Consider the following 20,970-nt stretch of genomic DNA (forward strand, 5'->3'; position numbering starts at 1 on the left):
CAGGCTGAAGCCTGGGTTGAGGCAGTCCAGCCAGAGGCCATATTGGAATCTATGAAGTCGGCTTGCACTTTGATGGAACGGAGTGTCTGCCGTTTTGGGAGTCTCTAAATCGCTACCCCGGATTAATAACCGAGTGATTGCACCCGGCATTCCGCTCGAGACCCTGCCAAGTCCAGCCGGCAAGTTGTCTCGCTTCGTTTGTGGAAAAAAATGAGCCCAACCGATGCTAAACGAGGGGCTAAACGCAGGAAGAACAAGCGGGGCGGTGGCAGTAGCTGCATTGCTGTCTGCAATACCAGCAGTGGCAAGGCCGGGGCTGCCTCGGCCCTGGGCTGTGCGGGAACAGCAGCACCTGCCTCTGTCGTCAGCTTCTTAACACCTGGGAGCACAGGCAGTGGGAACTTGGGCTCCATCACGGGCATAAACGGAGAGGTAAGAGTGACACACAGTGTGAACCGGTGGACGTCTGAACGGGGGCGAGGAGCTAGCAGCGTTATCAACGACACAAATCTGATCCGGGCCCGACACTGATGTGAGGAAGGCAGCTATCTAACTAACCTATACAACGTAGCAAGAAATTTAGTGGCCTTAACAAAGATAGTGCTGTTGGTTGTGTTTAGTTGAACACATTGTCACCTAAAAAGTCACGTAGCTGCGTAAATATGTCAGGCTGGCCTCTTGTGTTGAACCAAACTACAGTAAACATAAGGCTACTTCTGCTCCAAACGCTGCAACCACCATCGTTAGCTCAAGTTGTGGTAACGAAGCTGAATCGACAACTTTGACAGCACGGAATATTATTGTGAGCACAGAAAGTCCAGGTAGGTAGAGATAACATGGTCAAAGCCAAGATGAGTTGAACACTCTGTTGGCTTAAACGGCGTTTCCCACAGACGCTTTAACATTGATTAACATTAATGCTAACTAATGCTAACAGTTAAGTGTACCAACAACTTTTGCCCCATCGGGCCTTGATGTGTCTTTACAAACCGACTTTTCACTTATCTTGATGAAAGGCTGGTTGAATCTAGGTTGTTTTGATGCTTCAAACATCAATGTTTTCTCTTTATTCTTTGGTATGATATTTACTAGTTTCAGCAACTGACCACATCTTATATCCAATAACTTTTTTGCAACATTAGTTTAATGACAGTGGTTTAAGTGACACACTTGATGCACTTTATGTTTTCAGGTTAAGTGTATGTGTCTGACTTTCATCATTTAAAACACCATAAAATAGAAAAGCTGTTTTAAATCAAGTAGTTAACCGTGTAGAATATGGCAATATATCACAATATTTTAACACAATAATGTTATCGTATCATGACACAATTACTGTGATGCGTATTGTATCCTTAAGTTCTAGCCAATACTCACCCCTACCTGAAACTGTGTCAGGGTAATGTCTAAGCTTTTATTTGGTGTATTTTTCAATTTTTATGTGATCAGTCAGTGTAATAAGTTGTTAGTGTAAATATTTGTGTTTAAGATGGATCCAGTCATCTCAGTCAGTAGGTAACCACCCACTGTGCCAATTCTATCCTCTCCATCAGTGCGTAGAACTTCTGAGGTTGTACATGTTTGTTTTTTTTGTATTTTTCATGAATATGTTCCTTTATTAGGGTGACAATGCAGTAATTTGTAACTTAAACTTAAATCACATGCAGTTTCATGTTTTAAGTTATTCTTAAGCTCAAAAGGGAATTGGTTTTTATAATGGAAAATTGCCAGGCATGTAAAAAAAAGGCCTTAACTAGTTTAGTAGGCCTTTCTTTAACTGTCTGACAATTATCAGGGAAGTAGAACATCCGGGTAGCTTTTACTCTAAGAAAATACTTCTGTCTACTTAATATCTAGTGTCAGAATTCATTTATGCACCTAGCCAGTCAGCCCAGTCATGAAGACTGGATGAATTGCTTGAGCTGGTGTCTTAATTAAGTTTGCTTGACAACTAATGAAACAAGGTAATAAGGGGCCAGTTCTGTCATAACACTGAGTTGTCCTGTTCCTCAGGTGAAAGTGAACAACAGCATCACACCCCAGTTTACAGAAGGACCAGTGAATGCTGACTTCTCCGGAGTCCTTCAGGTAAATTTACATCAAATGTTTTGAAAGTTCATCTGAGGACACCACCAAACCATGTTCTGTTGGTACACAGAGAGTACATGTTAATACCAGAATGTAAAGACCATCAAAATGGAAACAAGACATTAAGAATTGACACATTAAGACTTATTAATTTGGTCTTTGCCATTGAGCTTATCCACTCCTATGTCATTGCCTCAACACAGTGTTTGGACTGTTGTGAGCATCAAGCATATATCATTTTGGTGGACCTGATCTGTTATTTCTGTTCAGGCCTAACTTACAGAACATCGTGGTTGATTACCAACATCAGTTATTTAGCAGGACCAGTGAAGGCTCATTTTCAGCTTAGCATCAGCATGAAGCAAAAGCTTTCTCAAAGAGAAACATAGGCCTTTAGAAAAATCTGTATTGTTTTATTGTGATTAAATTAGGGATGCATGATATTGGATTTTTGCCGATATCCGATATGCCGATATATCGAAGCCCCTTTTGGCCGATACCGATACCGATAATCACAAGTTTGTTTGTTTTTTCACTGTAAAGAAAGCTTAGTCTATCCTGTACTGGAATTTATATGTTACTCTAATTGTGATGGTCTCATTTGTTTAAGAAACACACATAAAACAAGACAAAAAACATTTGATTTTACCATAAAAAAGAAATGTATTATTTTTTCAAACTCAAGACATTCAGTATTGAAATACAGAAAAATAATTTCTTTAGATCATATGAACTTTAAATGTACAATGCATTTTTAAACATAACCAAGTTGCATTTGATTATTTTAGAGCTACTGTAACAACCTGGTGACAGACACAGAGCTCTGCAGTGCAAATAAATGAAGTGCTACATTTTATTTAAGGAGCTTATTTTTCAGATGGAAAATGATAATAATCCTAACTGAATAGAACCTTATGGGCTGTGCATATCGGCAGAAATTTTCATATCTGCCGATACCGATAAACGTGTTTTTAATCTTTTATCAGCTGATACCGATATTGTGCCGATAATATTGTGCATCCCTAGATTAAATCTCTTCAGACATGGGAGTCAGCTGGACAGACTGTCTCAGCACCTGGACAATTGAAAGCGTCATTATATTCATTTGATCATGATCATGTTGGTTGTTCTGACTTGCACTGTGATCAACAGGGCTGTGAATGTGTTCTTGTAAGCAAGATATTTGATTGAACACATGTTGCACCAAAATATACTCTAAATGCGTCCTTACTAACTGTCATTTGGCTCTTGAGTTGTGCTACCTGAGGTCATCCTACCTGGTGGTTGTTTTCAAACACTGCTTGTGTGATGGTGATAAGAAATTATTCAAAACAGGTCAAAGTCATTTGTGTGATCACAAACATTAAACATAATGTTATAATAAAGCAGGCAGTATATACCCATTGTAGAAACAGGTGGACTGTTTTGCAGACTGTCTTTTTTTCTTTAATCAGAATTTTGTTTGGTTGTGATCAGTTGTATTGTACTCATTCAAACCATGAGCTGTTACAGTTTTTATGTTGTCTTTGACGTCCATAGTACAATAAATATATTTACTGGCAAAGTATTGGGGAAAAGTAAGTGGTTTACTGTGGGTGAAGGTCTCAAAGCCAGAGCACTCACAAATTCAGAGGCTTTGCTACAGGCACACCTGTGAAAAAAATGTTGCAGAAGTTGATGCTAACATCCTTCTTTTAAGCACCCAAAAGCTTCTTATGCTCACTGCCAATTACAGCCGAGGTGGAAGCTGCATCGAAGTGATACCTCTGGCAGCAAATTCTGTGTCTGTGCCACTCTGTGGTTGGTTCACTTCCAAGGCTGTGCATTGAGAAAATATTCCTGTGTTTTAATAGGGTACAGAAGGGTGTATTAGACTGCTGGTGTACCCATAATGGGTTACAAAGAAGCAGAGTGTGACCTGACGTAATTTATAACAAATCAAACATCAAGGAGGGAGATGATTTATTCCTTTTTCTTATATGGCTCTTCCTAATGTTATATTTTTTCTCTCTCTGTTTCTACCTACAAACATGCTCACCCCAGACCCCTTTCACGTTCGGCCTGAACCAGCGGGCCCCCTACACGGCCGGTGATCGCTGCCTCTTGTGCCGGTGCGAGCGAAAAGATGTTGCCGTGCCTCCCGAGGCTGGGATCTTGGGCCAGAATGGTACATCACAGCCCGGCAAGACACCCAGTGCCCTCCAGCTGCCTTTGTGGGTGTGCTCAGACTGCAGACGCACGGTGGAGAAGGAGGACCGACACACAGCGCTGGAACAGTCGTTTGGGGTGAGTCGTCATCATCAGGGCATGAAGAGCCATAAAACTGTTCAGAAAATGAATGGTTAAGTAGAAACACGATTCTTTGCTTTCTTCTTTCAGCACTGATGCTGCTTTCTTACTGTTTGATTTCAGACAGCTGTGGTCAGTGTTTCACTAGCCGGTGATGCTCTTGTTTTCAAGTCTTGTTTCTTTGCCAAAGAAACAAGAACAGATGTAGCAGTTGGACAGACAGCTGCTGCTGTCCAAAAATGTCCTGAATGACATCGTATCAAGTATTTTGACCCAGTTTCATTCCACACAAATAATATGGTAACATCAAGGTCAAAATTATGCAAATTATGTCCAGGTTTCAAACAAAGGAAATTACGATGGGTAGCATATTATAACTCACAAACTAAGATATGAACATTACTTTTGTGTCTTTGTGAAAACAACACGAAGTAAAAGTTGAAAAATCTCATCAACGCAGTTTAACTCCAGTTAAAATAATCTTTTCCTCTGCGTGCTTGTGACAATAAAGGGACAGTAAATAATGAGAAAATAAGGCTGTTTACTTTTACTTCTCTTCCTCTCTGTGAGTTTAAAAGGGAAGCATTTACCTTTGTTCTTAAATTGTACTCTGTTACTTTCAGTACCCGTTTAGATTCAGAGTTCAATTAACAAGCAAGTAAATCTGTTTCTTAACAGTCTAGACTTTAAGCAGCCGCCATTGCATCATCGATTTCTAAGCAGAGCCTAAAGCTGATTGTCATAACTGTGACTGTACTCCTGCTGCCGCTCCACTTTGCTGTGTGTTGCCTCTATTTTTGGTGTGTGTGTGTGAGACCTGGGCTTCAAAAAAGCTTCTGTGAATCAGAAATAATATGCAGTCCTCTCTCCTCTGATAACTACAATTACTGTCTTAACACAGTGTGCATTCTGGTTAATTCACTGTTTGCACATCGGCGTCATGTCTATGAATTATGGGAACTTTCCAGAATTATTACTCAACCATTGGAACGGAAAAGTAAAACAAGAAATAGGATTAAGTCTGTATACTGTTGCAGGATTACTGAATTGAAAATACGGCTTAATGTACAGTTGTGTTACAGGTTGTGCTGCATTGAAACAACCAACCTCTGGCACCAGGTGTTCCAGCCTAGGACAATATGAACACAAAATTTCACTGTTATGCCTGAGAGACAGTATTTTTTATGTCATTCCTCAAGTTTTTTTTGAATTAAGGCTCAGGGGTTGGGCTGGGTCACTCCATAATGTAATTTTTTTCTGGTCTGGGACCAAAATGCTGGGACCTTACTGGTGTGTTTGGGGTCATTGTGGCGTTAAAACACCCATTTCAAGGGCATCTAATTTTCGGCATAGGCGACATGATCTCTCAAAGTATCCTGATGTATTCAAACCCATCCGTGGTCCATGGTATGTAATAAACAGGCCCAGCAGCTTAGTATGAAAAACATCTCCATATCATGATGCTTGCACTGCCATGCTTCACTTTCTTCACTGTGAATTGTGTCTCGAATTCAGTGTTTGGGGGTCGTCTGACAAACTGTCTGCAACTCCAGGATCCAAAAAGAACAATCTTGCTTTCATCAGTCCACAAAATGTAGCAACTTATCTCTTTAGGCCAGTCTGTGTGTTCTTTGGTAAATCCCAACCCCTTGAGCACTTTGACAGATAGCTTTGCCTTACATAGACATCTTTTTATTGTCAAAGTACTCACAAGTAACTTTAGAATTTTTTTCAGGGTTTAGATTTTTTTTCTTTCTGGATGTTTGCTCTTTTGAGCATTCAAGGTCGTTTAAGCGGAGCATGTTGTCAATTTATGCACTTCTTTCAGTTTTCCCCCTCTCCAGTCAACTTTTCGATTAACGTTCACTGTTTTCCAAAGCATTGGGCCTCATTCACAAACAGTGCGTATGCACAAATTTGTGCCTAAATTGTGCGTACAAACGTTTAATGCACAAACCTTTAAATCATCAATATTTTCTTTCTTGAATTTGTTCTTACTCTGCAAGAAATTTAGAGCCTCCTCAGACTACAAACAACAACGACCAACTTTCTCAGAAAATGTTAACTCCTACACTTTTAACCAAATGCATGTCATATTTAGACTACTCTTTGTAAGTCTTTAATATAATTTAAAAATTAAATCACCATGAAATTGACGCATTTCCACCCTAATTACACATATAATAATGAATCTTGTGTTAAATACTTAGTTTAACAATTCAAAATACCACAATGTACATTTTAAATGTCACAGTTTTTATGTTAATTAAGTTGCTGGGTATTGTAAATCCAGCAACTCTAATGGAGGTCAGCTGTAAAGCCAGTTTCTAAATGTAAACTAAGTGAAGACATGAAACAGTTGCTTCTCCTCATGACTTTATACATTTTCTGAGCAAACTCACACACAGCTTCACTGATCACTCATACGTATTTATTTGTTCGCAAAAGTATCCAGCAGCTTTTTAATATGTTTCGTTTATGTTTTGGATACCTGTTGTGATCTCCTTCACAGCACCCAGGAGCAGCCTCTGATTATTGATCACCTCATAAAAACTCCTGATGAGGGGATGGGGAAGTGGGCTGTGTGGCTGACGCTGGCGATGCGGGTGTCGAGGTCTGTTCGGTGTCTCCCTCTGAGGCATCGAACAGATGTCCTTGTATGGATGAATTGGGGTGTGGTTAGGGATGGGTACTTTTCACATGTGAAATGATACAGTACCAATGCCCGATACCTGGCAATTGGTATCGATACTCAACAGTGCCAATTTTCGGTACTTTTTTATGTTTAGGTGGTAAAAAATTTCAGCTTGGTTAATAATAAAATATATATTTTTTTCAATTTAATACATTTATTCTTCAATAGATGACCTCACAATGCTGTGTTCATGTCCATCATGGAAAATCGCCTACTCTTCCACTCCCTCACAGTCACCAGGATTCATTTAGGTATTGAGAAGAAAATTGGCTTTTCCGCACGATTTTGCAAGTCGGAACTTGTCCACAGAGTAAGAACATTTCTACGCATTTATCAGTGAATGAGGCCCATTGTCTGGAAAAACACCTTTTACCTGACTTTTCAGAGAAATAACTTTAACCAGCTGGTACAATACATGCTGCCATGGTCCTTAAATCAGGGCCACCTGCATTTTCTACAAAATGGATGACCTCACTAATTGAGCTCCACGCACTGCTATTTTTTTTTTAAACACCCTTTTAAATTCATGATTGAATTACACGGAAACAGCAGCAGTATGCCTGTCATTCATGTTGGCTTTCTATAACCTTACTGCACCTACAATAAATTATTTGCTGTGTAGAAATATACTTAGTGATTGATCTGGTTGGTGATGTTGAACTGCGTTTTTTTTTTTATCACAACTGTAAGTTCATCCATGTGCAGTGCAGTCTGCTGAATACTTCTACAAGTAAAAGGGATTTGTATTTTGACAAATACTGGAAGACTCAGATCTTCAGTACATGATGTCGATGTAACTGTGAGAAATTTTACACTATTGATCCAACTTTAATGATGTTAGGGGAGGTTGAGCTTCCTCAGTTGTGGGTGAGGCTGCCTGAGCCAGGGTTTGGTTTCCTCATAAATCTGTTGTTAATTTCAGATACTCTACCAACTCACTAGGTCTGAATGACCCTAAATTGTAGATTTGCACACTGCAAGGAACATGATCAAACAATGGACTCTTAACTCTCAGTAAAGCTTCACACCCATCATGTAATGTTGTTTTTCCTATTTTAAAATAATCATCATGGGTAAGGTGGAAAATATTATACATGTCTTTAAAATCATTGTGCATTCTCAATGACATCTGAAAAAGTCAGCTGTCTTTATTGATATTTTGTGATAAATCTTGTGTATTGCATGAAGAAAGGTGGAAAGTTCATCTTTTTCAATCAGATTTGTCGTAAATTGTGCAACTTTCTTTATATTAAGGACATTTGCAAGTACTTTGATTTAAAATACAACAAAAATATCAGTGTATTCAAGTAAATTAAAAGATAATCTTTGTAATCCCAATACTAAGTCTTGCGTCATTTTAGCAGTATTTGGGTGAGAGACAGTTGAAAAATTTAAAATATTTGTAACATCCCTTTTTCTCAGATTGACCAAAGACTATGACTTTTAATCTTTACTCAGTTGAGTCTAAGATCTGATATCTGTCTTATTCTGCTGTCTTATTTCTCACAGAGCCAGGACTTCCTTTTGCACATGCCTGTGGGGAACGGAAATGTTGGCCAGGAGGCGGCCCCGGGGGATAGACTGACCACTGCTGTGCCTACACTACCCATGCTCCCCGCCCCAGACCTCACCGCACCAATGCCAGCTGACACTGTGTGCAGCTGTGAAGCCTGCAATGAGAGACGGTCAGTTCAGAGACGTTGCAGTTTAACATCCTTTTTTTTTTTTAAGTATTTGTTCAAAAAGAGTCCTTTTTAACCATTTGAGTTTTGAATAACAGCGAGATCTCTGCTGAGTCAGAGAGGGAGTCCCAGCAGCTGCAAAATCACTGGTCAGAGGTTCGCTACCTAGTGCGCTGCATCTACCGTCAGACAGGAACTCCCTTAGCGGATGACCATGACCAGCCTCTTGAGAGAGACAAGGACGGCATGAAGGAGCTGGTGGACAGGTAGGGTTACTCTCTGTGAGCGTGTTTGTCCACTAGAGGTCCCTGTTGAACTCTAAAAGCCTCCTGTGCATGCAGGAAATGAGCCATGGTTAAAACAGAAAGGAAACATGCAAACAGGCTTCTTTTGTCTAACCAGGCTGGTTTTGGTCTCTGAAATCTTTACTTCCTTGATGCATCATGTATTCTTTTGTTAATGTTTGGCTGTGATTCATTGAGGAACCTTTTTAAAAAGTAGAGAGAAACTGGTTCTGTTTGGTATTACTAGGTGACTTTTTTAAAGTTTATAGGGAAGTTCTCTAGTACACCTGCTTGTCTAGTCTCATTTATAGTAAGTTTTTGCATTTAAGGTTTGACCGTCTTTTTTTCTCACTGTAGACTCTGTGAGAAGGACCCTTACCAGCTGTATCAAAGGTTGGAGCAGCAGGCTCGTGAATACGTCTTGGAAATGAAGGTGCGGCTACTGAAGCACCTTTCAACAGGTCCCAAGACGGCAGGTCCAGCAGGTAGCACTTCTGCAGTTCAGGGTCCTCCTCAAGCCTACCAGTTCATCTCGCTGCTGCTGGAGGAGTACAGGGCTCTCTGTCAAGCTGCGTGCACCATCAGCAGCTTCCTGCTCACCCTGGTCAGTTTATCAGCTCTCACCGAAGAAAACTCACTGGGTCTTCTCTTGTTTTTCTATGACTCAAACTTGTGTTTCTTTCCTTACAGGAGAATGAGCACCTCCAGAAATTCCAGGTGACGTGGGAGCTGCACAACAAGCACCTTTTTGAGAATCTTGTTTTCTCTGAACCAATCTTGCACAGCAGTTTACCCGCACTGGTTGCACAATTAAAGTAAGATTTACTTTCACGGGGTTACAGAAAAAATACATTTCAATAATCATCACTTAAATTATGCTTTAGACCCAAATGAAAAGTGTTTTTAATAAATTTTTGACTATAGTGATCATAAAATCATCTTTTATTGCAACCTCCTTTCCAGACATGGCACGGCCTCGCATGATTCATACAATGAAGACATGTACAGGACCTTGTTAGAAAGCTACCAGCAGCTTCAACAAGAGATGGCTTCAGTGGCAGCCGAATGGCAGGAGTGTGAGAAGAGGATTGATGACTATGTCGATGAACAGGTAAACATGACTAAGATAAAACATTAGAACAGGAAATTGAGCTAAACTTATCAGCGCTTTACCTAAAAGTGTGCAGATAAAGCTGCAAGGATCTGTTTTACAGCTGCTTTTGAAGGTGGAGGGTCAGAGTCTCACCAACCAAAGAACAGAGCCACACAAGTCCTTAATTAGCAAAAATGTAAGAGGTTTTGAACAATACATAAGAACACAGTTAACTTTTTTGGTATTATCTTGGTATTTAATTTCTTTTTCTAAACAAGTTCATATCTTTTTCATTTTTTAGACTTTGAAGACCAAGCAGCGAATGCTGAAGGAGGACTGGGAGTTCTTTAAGCAGAGAAGATTTATAGAGGAACAGGTACACAACATGAATAAGCAGCCATCACGGCAAATTAGCATGTGCGTCTGTGTGCTTCACAGCAGTTCTTTTTGGTGTTGTCTTTGTAGTTACCGAACAGCAAAAAGTCCCCCACCGGAGACAACAACTTCACAGAAACTATGAGAATGCTCTCATCTCGGCTGAGTATTCCAGACTGTCCAAACTGCAATTACAGAAGACGGTACGTTTCCATGTTTGAGCAGATGGTATATCTGCCCTGGGATCATCACACTATTTGAGACATGACAAACTGAAAATACCCGTCAAACAGCCTTCACAATGCACAATGTTTTCTTGTCGTGGCATGATCTTCTTGTGCCACATGTTTTTTGATATATGAAAGATTAAATAACAGCTCATTTATCTATTAATATGCAAGTTCTCTGTGAGAAAATTTTTATTTTTTCATTTGTATTTTTTTATGGTTGCATATTTAGCCCTTGATTATTTAGATGAAAGGTCACTATCTGCTTTCAGTCTGCCCCTTTATTTCCAGCGGCTGGTCAAAATTATCATTTTTCCAAATAAAAGTGTAGACTCATCTTGTTTTTTTGTGTCATTTAAACGATAAGTCAGAGTAATCTTTAATAAACAGTTATAGATGTTACTTTTACCCAAAATTTTTTGTGACAAAATGGAAACATGGGCTGCTTTTGACATCAATCCTTGTTGTTTTTCTGTTTAATGTTTTATATCAGCTTTCAGATATTTTGGCCCTAAAAGTGGCTCCTGGGCTCGTGGATGAATAAGAAGAGAGACTCCAAAGATTTCTTTTAACACTGGATTTTAAACTTTTAATTTTGTCTCTGCAGGTGCACATGTGATGACTGTAGTCTCTCCCACATCCTGACTTGTGGCATCATGGACTCTCCCATCGCCGAGGACCTCCACATCAAGCTGCCTCTGCAGGGTGAACCTCCTCGAGACTACCTGGCAGAGGTTCACCCTCCCAGCCTCTCCTCCGGAAGCTCGGCATCAGGCTCCAACTCCAGCTCTCCCATCACCATTCAGCAGCATCCGCGGCTCATCTTGCCTGAAGGGGACACCAACACCTTGTGAGTTGGCCATTAGCTGTCCCATTAGATGGTTGTTTAGAGACTTGGCCTAGGACTGGAACTTTCCCCAGGGGCATTAAGTCTTTTGGTTTGGCTTGTGTTCCACAAAGATGAGAGTCCAAATGAACGGTGCTTTCATGTGCTCCTCGGATTTTCCAAGAAGGGTGGTTAAAAACATTTTGATAGTTTCGAGGGAAATCTAGGCTCGGTTTAGTCTTGTGTACAATAAATATTAATGTTTGCACGCCTCCATAATGGACAATGATTTCCCCTCTTTCACTTCCCCTAATCTGACTACTTGTTTCGGTCTTCTTCTAGTATTAGTGATGATGACGAAGTGCCTCCCTTGTCCAGTAAGTTTGGTGATATCTACCCAATGAGCGGTTATGAGGACAACAGTGTTGTGACTGCTGTTGTGAACGGCCTCCATAATGACATCAATGGGGAAGCTGAAGACGTGGCACTGAAGGCAGGGGTGAGCTCATAAAAAAGAGAGACACCCAGACGTTTTAAATTTCCCTGCTGAGTTTCCTGATGATGAATCAGAAATTCATTATGAATAAGTTACCAGTAACATGGGAAAGTTGTTGCCTTACCGAGTCTTCTTTGTTCAACTCATTTCTGTTGCAGTCTCCTCACATCACCAGCAGCAGCAGCTCATCAGAGGGTGACGAGGAGGAGGCCAATGGGGAAGTCAGTCAGGAGCCTCGAGGGCAGCAGGAGGAGCTTTGCTCAGCAAACACCAACAGTCCTCCACCGTCTTACAGCCACCAACAGGTGCTGAAATACACTTTGAATATGATTTGTTAAAACAAGTTCCACATAGTGTTACCATTTTTCATTATAGGTGGAAGAAGAAACACTCTGAAAGTGAGGGGCTAAATTGTGTCAATTTAGGGCTTATATCAGCCATATCAAATATAAGTAGCTTGAAGAAAATCTCACTTTGCTTTGCATGCTCTCCTCAGACTGTAACAGACCTGGACTTCATATTGTCCATTGGTTTCTGAAGAGAGAACCAAATCATAACAGGTGTCTTATTGCAAATGTTGACTCAGCCTTGCTTTTAGTTATTCTGGCAGTGGGCAACGGGCAAAAAGGTGGAGCTAAGCAGACCCCCAGCTTCCTCACAGACAGCCACAACACTCTCAGTCACACACCCAGTTATGCAAATGTTTGTGTCATATTTGATTGTTTTGAATTTAGGTGTGAATAAAGGTTTCTTGACTTTTGAAGACAGCTGAAGAAATTTGGACCAGAATGTTTTTTCAATAAATCGATAGGCCTGTCACGATAACATAGTAATAAAGTGAGTACACCATATCAAAAGCAAGAAACTTTAATTTCTTAAGAGTATTTAACTGTAATTAAAAGGTCAGGATCTTTTGAATAAAATAAGAAAGAGAAAAAAAATACATTGAAAATGAAATGGGCTCTCTTTTAGAAAAAAATACATGTCAATGAAAATAATTCATACTAATCAAAAACAATAAAACATAGACCCTGTCTCTAAAGAAAAACGAAACTCGAAAAAAACCCCACAACAATAAAAACTAAAGCCTAAATAAAAGGGAGTTTATACAGTTCCTGAATTGTTTGTAACATGTACTTTTTCCCCGTCAATCCGTACTGTCTGTCAAACATTTTTAACATTTCTGGCTTTCAACCGTATTGAAGAGCTGCATTTCTTTGGCAATGTAGCTGTCTTTGAGCGCCCACCATTTGGTGCTTTTATTTCTATTTACTTTGACGACCAAAAGCCTCAGTAAGAGCGGATTGTCAAAGAACAAGGCTCCGCTGCACCCCCCCTTCTTCTTCGTCGCTACTATTTTCAAACAAATGCGACATACCAGCTGACTGGTGTTCATGAGCTCACACTTTGTTCATTCTGATACAAAACAAAATATTCCCACACTGGGACTGTGGCAGGCGGCTTAAGAACCATATCTTTCATGCCATCGGTCATATTAGCGTGTGTTTCCTCCTTACCCCTCAGGACGCTCGCTTCAGCTCTCTCCGTGTGTACGCGCGAGCAGCCCAGTCGCAAAAGATGCCAAAGATTGCATTTTTGACAGATGCTCACTCCGCTATAAATCCGCTAAATCTGCTATAGAACCTATGCACCCCGATGTTAGGAAAGATAGACGTAGTGAGCCATCTTCTCATTCAGCCTCTTTGGTCAAAAGAGAGGAGGAAAACAAACATGCATGCACGTGTCAATTTATCGAGGTTGGCAAACTTACCGAGGACGTTTTTATATATCGTTCGGTTAATCGATTTATTGATTATCGTGACAGGCCTATAAATGGAAAAATGTTTTTTGTTTCACCTACACTCGACACAAAATAATTAAATAGGAATTTATTACACAAAGGTGTAAGGCAGAGAAACACAAACCCTCCTCAAAACAGGACAGCCATATTTTGACTCTGTGTTACCACTCTTAGGTAGAACAGCTCCAGCATGCCTGCGAGTGCCACGTGTGCAACCAGGACCCCGGCTCTTCCACCCTGGGCCCTGCCTCATGCCTCCCCCCCAGTCCTCTCCACGGTGCACCTCCACCCACTGTCGGACACCAGTTCTTCACAGACAGCAAGACTCCCCCTGCCCACCCCGCCCTCCACCTCTACCCCCACATCCACGGCCACCTGCCCCTACACAACTTCTCCCGACCCCTTCTCCACCCCACACTCTACCCCCCCAGTCCTCCTCTTACACACAACAAGGTGAGGAGCTACAGTTGTATCAGTCTCTTCCTGCCTACATTCTTTTTCCAGTAGGTAGTGAGTGTCTCGAAGGGAGAACTGATTTATTTCCTATTCATGGGGAATTTTTTAAGGTTCCAGGAAGACTACAGAGCTTTGTTCTGTTTTATTTCACTCAGTTACAGTTTTATAATCCACCACAGGAGGGCAGAGTAAAGTCAAACAAATGAATTGTGTCAAATATCAAAATCCAAAACTAATGTGCCACAATCTTCCTCTGTCCCTTCTAAAGCCTCTGCCCCCAAACCCAACATCAAACCACTCAGCAGCCAAACAGCCGGCCTTCAGCCCGTCGTTACCTGAGCATGTTTACCGGAACTGTTTTGGAGGGGCTGGTGGAGCAGGAGACTGGAACAGCTCACTGCAGTGCCTCTCGCTCAAATTTGAGAACCTGTGGGATGCTGCTGTGATGAAGAGCTGGAATCCATCTGTGCTGCTGCCTGAATCCCTGCCAGGTGAGCCAACATAGATGCTTTCAGCTTAAGTAAAGAAAAGAAAGATGAAGTATTGCAAATACTGCAAAAATGACAGAAAAATTATGAGGTTTAGAAGCCAAGCATTATACATTCAGTGTCCTCTGTCATGAAATCACAAGGCTGATTTGTTTTCGTTTTATCTTAGCCCTGATTAAACACCACTGTGAGTTCAAAGCAGAGAAATACCTAAGAGATGTCCATTCTTATCAACAGGTGACATGCTTGGCCCGCCCCTCGCTGATGTGCCCCTCCCTCCCACGTCATCTATCGACCCCCAAGGGGATCACTCCTCACTGCCCACTCCGCTGCCCCCTTCCTCCACCACCCCCTCATCACTGTCATCGTCTTCATCGTCCTCGTCCTCATCATCGTGCTCCTCTTCGGAAGCCAAAGAGCAGAAGAAGAGTGGCGCCAAGAAGAAATGTCTCTACAATTTCCAGGATGCCTTCATGGAGACCAACCGAGTGGTGATGGCCACGTCCGCCTCCACGTCCTCTGTGTCCTGCACTGCCACCACTGTCCAGTCAAGTAATAACCCACCCATCCACCTAGCTTCCAAAAGACCCAACTCTTTAGGTAATATAGGAGGTAGGAGCAGAACTTAGGTCTGTACTGTTCATAGGGTTCTTCTTTTATTAAATCGTGATCCAACCTAGTGCAACTGCAGGGATGTGGCTTTTTTAATCTTTGCAAAGCAAGATTTAACTCCCAGTCACTCTGAAAGAAGGAAAAGATTGTTCTTAATCAAGTTGATTATTCAACAAGCTATCCAAAAATTTAGGTTTAATTCACTTCAGTTGTGTTTGACTTCAATGAAAGTGATAATGTCTATTTAATTCTGTTTATTTCCCTCAATGAGTGCATGTTTTAAAGGTTTATCGTGAAAGAAAACAATTTTCTCATCAATTTCATCTTCGTTTCCTCCAGATGATGTATTTCACAATCTAGGTAAAGAGGACCACAGACAACCTGCTCCAGCCCCCCCTAGAAGCTGCCCTTCAGGACTGACCCCCCTCCCTCCGCTCTCGGGCCCAACCCTGCCCCCAGCACCCACCACACACCTTCCCACCATGGGTTCCCAACCCTTTCCAAAGATGGCTGCTCCAGCCCCAGACTTCATGGAGGCCCACCAGGGCCTGTGCCTCCCACCTACAGAGCCTCCAACCTCCTCAGTAGATGCTCCAGTCAGTGCCCCACCCAGTGTGTGCAGGTAAGACTGATACCACATCCTCCAAACACACAAGCCTGGGCTCCCATTGATGACATATAATACTACTTAAAGAGAGACCTAAATGTGAAAATGAGTTGTGGTGGAGTAAGGAAATATTTGCAGAGTCCAGTTTGAAGTGTTGCTCCCTTTCAGTGATCCTGACTGTGAGGGCCATCGCTGTGAAGGGAATGGGACTTACGAGCACCCACCATATGATGGAGAGGAAAGCCAAGACGAGGACAGCTGCTCAGAGCACAGCTCCTCCACCTCAACATCCACCAACCAGAAAGAAGGAAAGTACTGTGACTGCTGCTACTGCGAGTTCTTTGGCCATGGCGGGGTAAGACTCTCACAGCTCATCAAAACCAGCCTCAAAGAAACGTGTTTTTGGTAGATGCAGTCGACAGAGATGCTCAGTTAAAATCTGGTTGTTAATTGAATTGTTCTTTTTTCCCAGCCCCCTGCTGCTCCTACCAGTCGAAACTATGCAGAGATGCGAGAGAAGCTCCGCTTGCGTCTGACAAAACGTAAGGAGGAGCAGCCCAAACGTGAGGAGCAGCAGCCGGTAATAGAGCGAGATGGAGGGGTGGAGGACCACAGGCGGGTGGAGGACTTGTTGCAATTTATTAACAGTGCTGACAATAAACCTGTATCCAGTTCTAAGGCTGCTAAACGGGCCAGGCATAAACAAAAGAAGGTAGGTTGATCCCTTGAAAAGTCTTAGATTGTTTCAACCTGAAACCTTTCAGTCTGAACCATGTAGATATGAAGCATGCCTACTGAAGAGGTCTTTATGTGAGCTATTATGTTTTTGTGTCAAAGATGCCATTACACTGAAAGGTTATGTCTCTACTTTCTTCAGATGGAGGAAAAAGCTCGTTTAGAGGCAGAGGCCCGTGAGCGAGAGGAGCAGCAGTTATTAGAAGAGCAACAACGGCTGCAGCGGCAGGAAGAGGAAGAGGCTGCGCTTCAAAAGGAGCTGCTGCGGCTGCAGGAGTTGCAACATCGTGCTGCCAAGAAGAAAAAGAAAGAGAAAGCAAAGGAAAACACTGCTCCCCCTCAAAACAACCCACAGCCCCTCAAACAGACAGCTCAGAACGTCCTAGATAACCTACAGAACGGAAAATCACAGCTGCTTCAAACTCTCATCCGCCTCCCTGATCCAAAGGAAACCAGATTCAACCCCCTACCCCAGCCCCACACACTGCACAGCCCCAAGCACACTGGTGAGAAGGGGTTTTCTTCTGAGACCAACATCCCCGACTCTCCAGCTGTCCTCCACAACGGCACTTCTGCATCACAGCCTGAGGTTAACAATAAAGTTAAGACAAAACCATCTTCTAAAGTTGTCTCTTGTGAAGCAGCTGCAAAGAAAGCCCCCGAGTTACCCAAAAACTCAGATGTGACAGCTAAGCTAGCTAACTGCACCACCCCCACCGCTTCAACAGACACCAAAGCAATGCGGGTCAGGCAGGCCGAGGCTCTGGCTCCTCTCCCAACCACTGAACCCAGGAGGGAGGACAGAAGCTTTAACAGAAGCACCAGTGGAAAGAGACAACAGCTGACACAACCGCTGACCCAAATAAAGGAAGACAGGAGAAGTCCACCAGTGTCAAACCCTTCCCCATCTCCTCCTCCAGCTCTTCAGTCAGAGCAAAACCTGCTGAACGGCAAACCACCCAGTGCAGAGTCGCCACAGCCGAAAGGCAAGGCCAAGAAAAACAAGAAGAAGAAGGGGGACAAGATGAACACTTCAATAGGTTGGTGTTTCCACATTAAAAATTAACCCTTGTGAAAACTTTACACATTATTTTGTATCCACATCACCCTGTATGAGCTTCACTGCTGTAATATTTGTTTAGATTCAGACGTCATGCTAAGTGAGCGAAATCTGAACCCTGTCCACAACAGATCTTTTGACCAGGGTTTAGCCAGACGTCTAAAACCTGACTTGTCTCTTGGGCTTTCTGTGCTATAACAGCTCAGTCCATGAATGTGCGCACTCTGCAGATGGTTGCCGTCATTTACATCTCACTGCTCTTAGAAAGTGCTCTCATTGCTGCAGCTTAGTCATAAATATTGGTGCAGCTACTCCCAGGGCTCTAGCCGTGTGTGGTGTCCAAAAACCTTTTGAACACAAGGATACCAGTGGAAAAAGTGGGTGCTATACAGCATGTTAGACCCATGCGAAATAAGAAATTCACACTATACCAGAGACATGTGCTGCTGTAACTGCTACAAAACGTGGACATCAAAGTTAAAAATAAGTAAAAACAGCAGGACTCTCTTCTGATATTTGCTGTGCTCAGAGCAACCATTTGCATGTTTCATGGCCATACTTTGAAGGCAAAACAAAGTCAGAATTTTCAGATCAGCCATGTGTTTCAAATAATTTTGGTCACCACTGTAAGCCAAACTCTGAGGATGGAAAAAAAAAGTTTAAAAAATGCACCCTTACCACCAAACATCATGCTATGACTATGCTGATGTTGTTGTGCAAAGTTAGCAAAGACAGGAATATTGGTGCGATTATTGTAATTTTATGTTTCATTTTTTTTCTAGATGATGTTTTCTTGCCCAAAGACATCGACCTCGACAGCACTGAAATGGATGAAACAGAGAGAGAGGTGGAATATTTCAAAAGGTATGTTACAATATCCTACTCTGTAAGTTTGAGGAAATTACCCTCTACAGTTTAAGGATATGTCACCATGAAACATTTTTAGATACATCTGCACACTTATGTACAGTGGCCAGTAGGTGTCAGACGATTCGAAAAAGCCACAACACGAATGCTAAAGCTACAACACAACAGACATACAGCCACAATGGAAGTTAAGAGGACAGTTTTCCTAACAGACACAGAAAAGTTTTGAAAGTAAGTAAATGATTGTTTTCTTTTCGATAGATATAGCTATAATGCCGACATTATGACTGATTCATGAAGCTAGATATAGGATGACTTCTTTTCCAGTAAATAAATATAATTACTATGAAGGATATCACAAGGTGACACCCCTACAAAGCTGTATTTATCATAGATGAAGTTAAAAAAGATAATTATTTACTTACTTTGACAACTTTTCTGTGTTCATTGGGATAACTAACCCCTTTTCTTCACTCCTGTTGTGGCTCTATTTTTGCATTTGTGTTGTAGCTTTGGCATTTTTTTTGTTGCGCTTGCTTTCCTGTTGTGGCTTTTGCAAATCGTTTGACACCTACCTAATGCACATAATTTAAGAAATCAATGTGAGGGTATTTCTGTGTATAACATGGACAGTACAACGGCTTCCCTCAAGTGAAGCCAAAAACTTTTAGAGCTCCCCCTGGTAAGTGGCTGCAGTTTAGATCATAATTATCTCCTCTCTGTGTGCAAGTGGTGAAAATACTAGTCACTGGGTTAGCATAGTGGAGAAGATGTTACAAAAACTAACGCAAAAGTGAATAAATCTTCCACAACTAAAAGTGTCCCTCTCAAATCCACATCAGTTCTGCTGTGGACTGTATCAATCTGAAGGACCTTTGCTTTTTAATAATTATCCCATTGTTAGCAGAAACATGTGATGTCAAACCATGACTCCATTGGTCAGTTCACCTCTGAGCATATGCCCCCAGTGCCCATTAAGGCTGTGTTTTGACCTCTTTTTGTTTTTTTTTTATTTGTTTTACAAAAAGGGATGTATCATCCATAATTGTACATATGGTTCAGTGGTTCTAAAATCTAAGGTGTAAATGTTTCACTTTACTCTTTTCTGCAGGTTTTGCTTGGATTCTGCCCGACAGACTCGCCAACGACTCTCCATCAACTGGTCAAACTTTAGTTTGAAGAAAGCTACCTTTGCTGCACATTGAGGATGTTCGTGAGCAACCGTCAGGACACAATCAGTACCTTAACAGCTATACCGACCCACACGGTCCCCCTACACACCCACCCATCCCTTTACCTCCTTCCAGCTGTTGTCCTCCCAGACTTATCTCCTGCTGTGCCCAAATCACACCCTTGCTGCCTTGCTTTGTTTTCGTCGCTGTGTGGTTCCAACACAGACCCATCTGGACTGATCCACCTGCAGAACTTAAACTAAAAATAAAACAAAACGACACAAAAAGAATCACATAACTGCTACTTCACATCTGATTAATTTTCCTTGCGTGCTTGTGTGCTTTTAGTCTGAGTTGGGCATTTCTCTTGACTGAAAAGCTATGATCTGAAATTATTTTCTTATAATGGCTTACCTGTAGTCAAAAGATGCTTACTATGTCTGGATGGTTTCCTAAAAAAAGAGACTGAGGAAACTACACAAAAGAGAAATGTAATAAATTAAAAGCTGTATTTGAGATATTGTGGCTTAATATCCCATCGTTTCCTGTTCCTCGCACGGCATCTCATCCACATGATTGACAAGGGAATGGGCTTGGTCGGCTGGTCTCCACTCCCTGCCCCCAACCCCCCACAGCCCATCACCACCACCTTTTCCTCCTCCTCCTCCTTCTCCACCCTATTTCACAGAGAGGAGGAAAGCGTAATACTTGACAATGTTCTTTTTTGGTTTTTAAGTACTGTTTAACAAACTGTTGAGTAAAAGTGTACCAGTTACAGTTTTTGTTTTCTCTCTTTTTGACCTGTAGCCAGCTTGTATCAGAATACTTTCAGAATGAAATTGAAAAAGAACAATACTCACACTATCAATCTGTTATAGAGTGTATATTGTATTAACACTGAAGCCAAACTGGCTACTTTTAACATATTGTTAAGTAATATTAAATCTTGTCTTTCTTTTTTGAAAGATGGAATACAGTAGTATGGCAGGATTATGTGTCTTGTGTCCAGTCTTATTTCCTGCACCCAATAGAGATCACTGGTAAATGAGCACTTCAGCGAGCACACATACATGCAAAGCAATAGTAGCAGAGTAAATGAAAATATCATGAACACTGA

General features: G+C 41.7%; 1 protein-coding gene across 6 annotated transcripts; it reads left to right on the top strand.

The window, feature by feature from the left end:
- The first annotated feature begins 4 nt into the window (after window positions 1–4).
- On the top strand, window positions 5–20,808 carry fam193a (family with sequence similarity 193 member A). 6 transcript variants are annotated; one of them, XM_074662667.1, is made up of 23 exons: window positions 5–432; window positions 2,014–2,088; window positions 4,132–4,374; window positions 8,582–8,757; window positions 8,853–9,020; window positions 9,396–9,642; window positions 9,729–9,853; window positions 10,002–10,149; window positions 10,253–10,327; window positions 10,433–10,507; window positions 10,597–10,709; window positions 11,341–11,583; window positions 11,902–12,058; window positions 12,214–12,360; window positions 14,031–14,309; window positions 14,581–14,803; window positions 15,038–15,412; window positions 15,752–16,034; window positions 16,188–16,374; window positions 16,492–16,731; window positions 16,897–17,794; window positions 18,597–18,678; window positions 19,793–20,808. In XM_074662667.1, exons 1-23 carry the CDS (start codon window positions 211–213, stop codon window positions 19,884–19,886), a joined length of 4,875 nt encoding a protein of 1,624 aa, XP_074518768.1. In that variant the 5' UTR covers window positions 5–210; the 3' UTR covers window positions 19,887–20,808. The 6 variants fall into 6 exon arrangements, with proteins under 6 accessions (XP_074518768.1, XP_074518777.1, XP_074518788.1 ...); XM_074662676.1 differs by having other exon boundaries at window positions 15,038–15,400; XM_074662687.1 differs by having other exon boundaries at window positions 15,038–15,352.
- Window positions 20,809–20,970: the final 162 nt, after the last annotated feature.

Source organism: Halichoeres trimaculatus, unplaced genomic scaffold (assembly GCF_033239565.1).
Source record: "Halichoeres trimaculatus isolate MK-OKI-2021-1 unplaced genomic scaffold, fHalTri1.1 fHalTri1_scaffold_2, whole genome shotgun sequence".
NCBI classification, from domain to species: domain Eukaryota; kingdom Metazoa; phylum Chordata; class Actinopteri; order Labriformes; family Labridae; genus Halichoeres; species Halichoeres trimaculatus.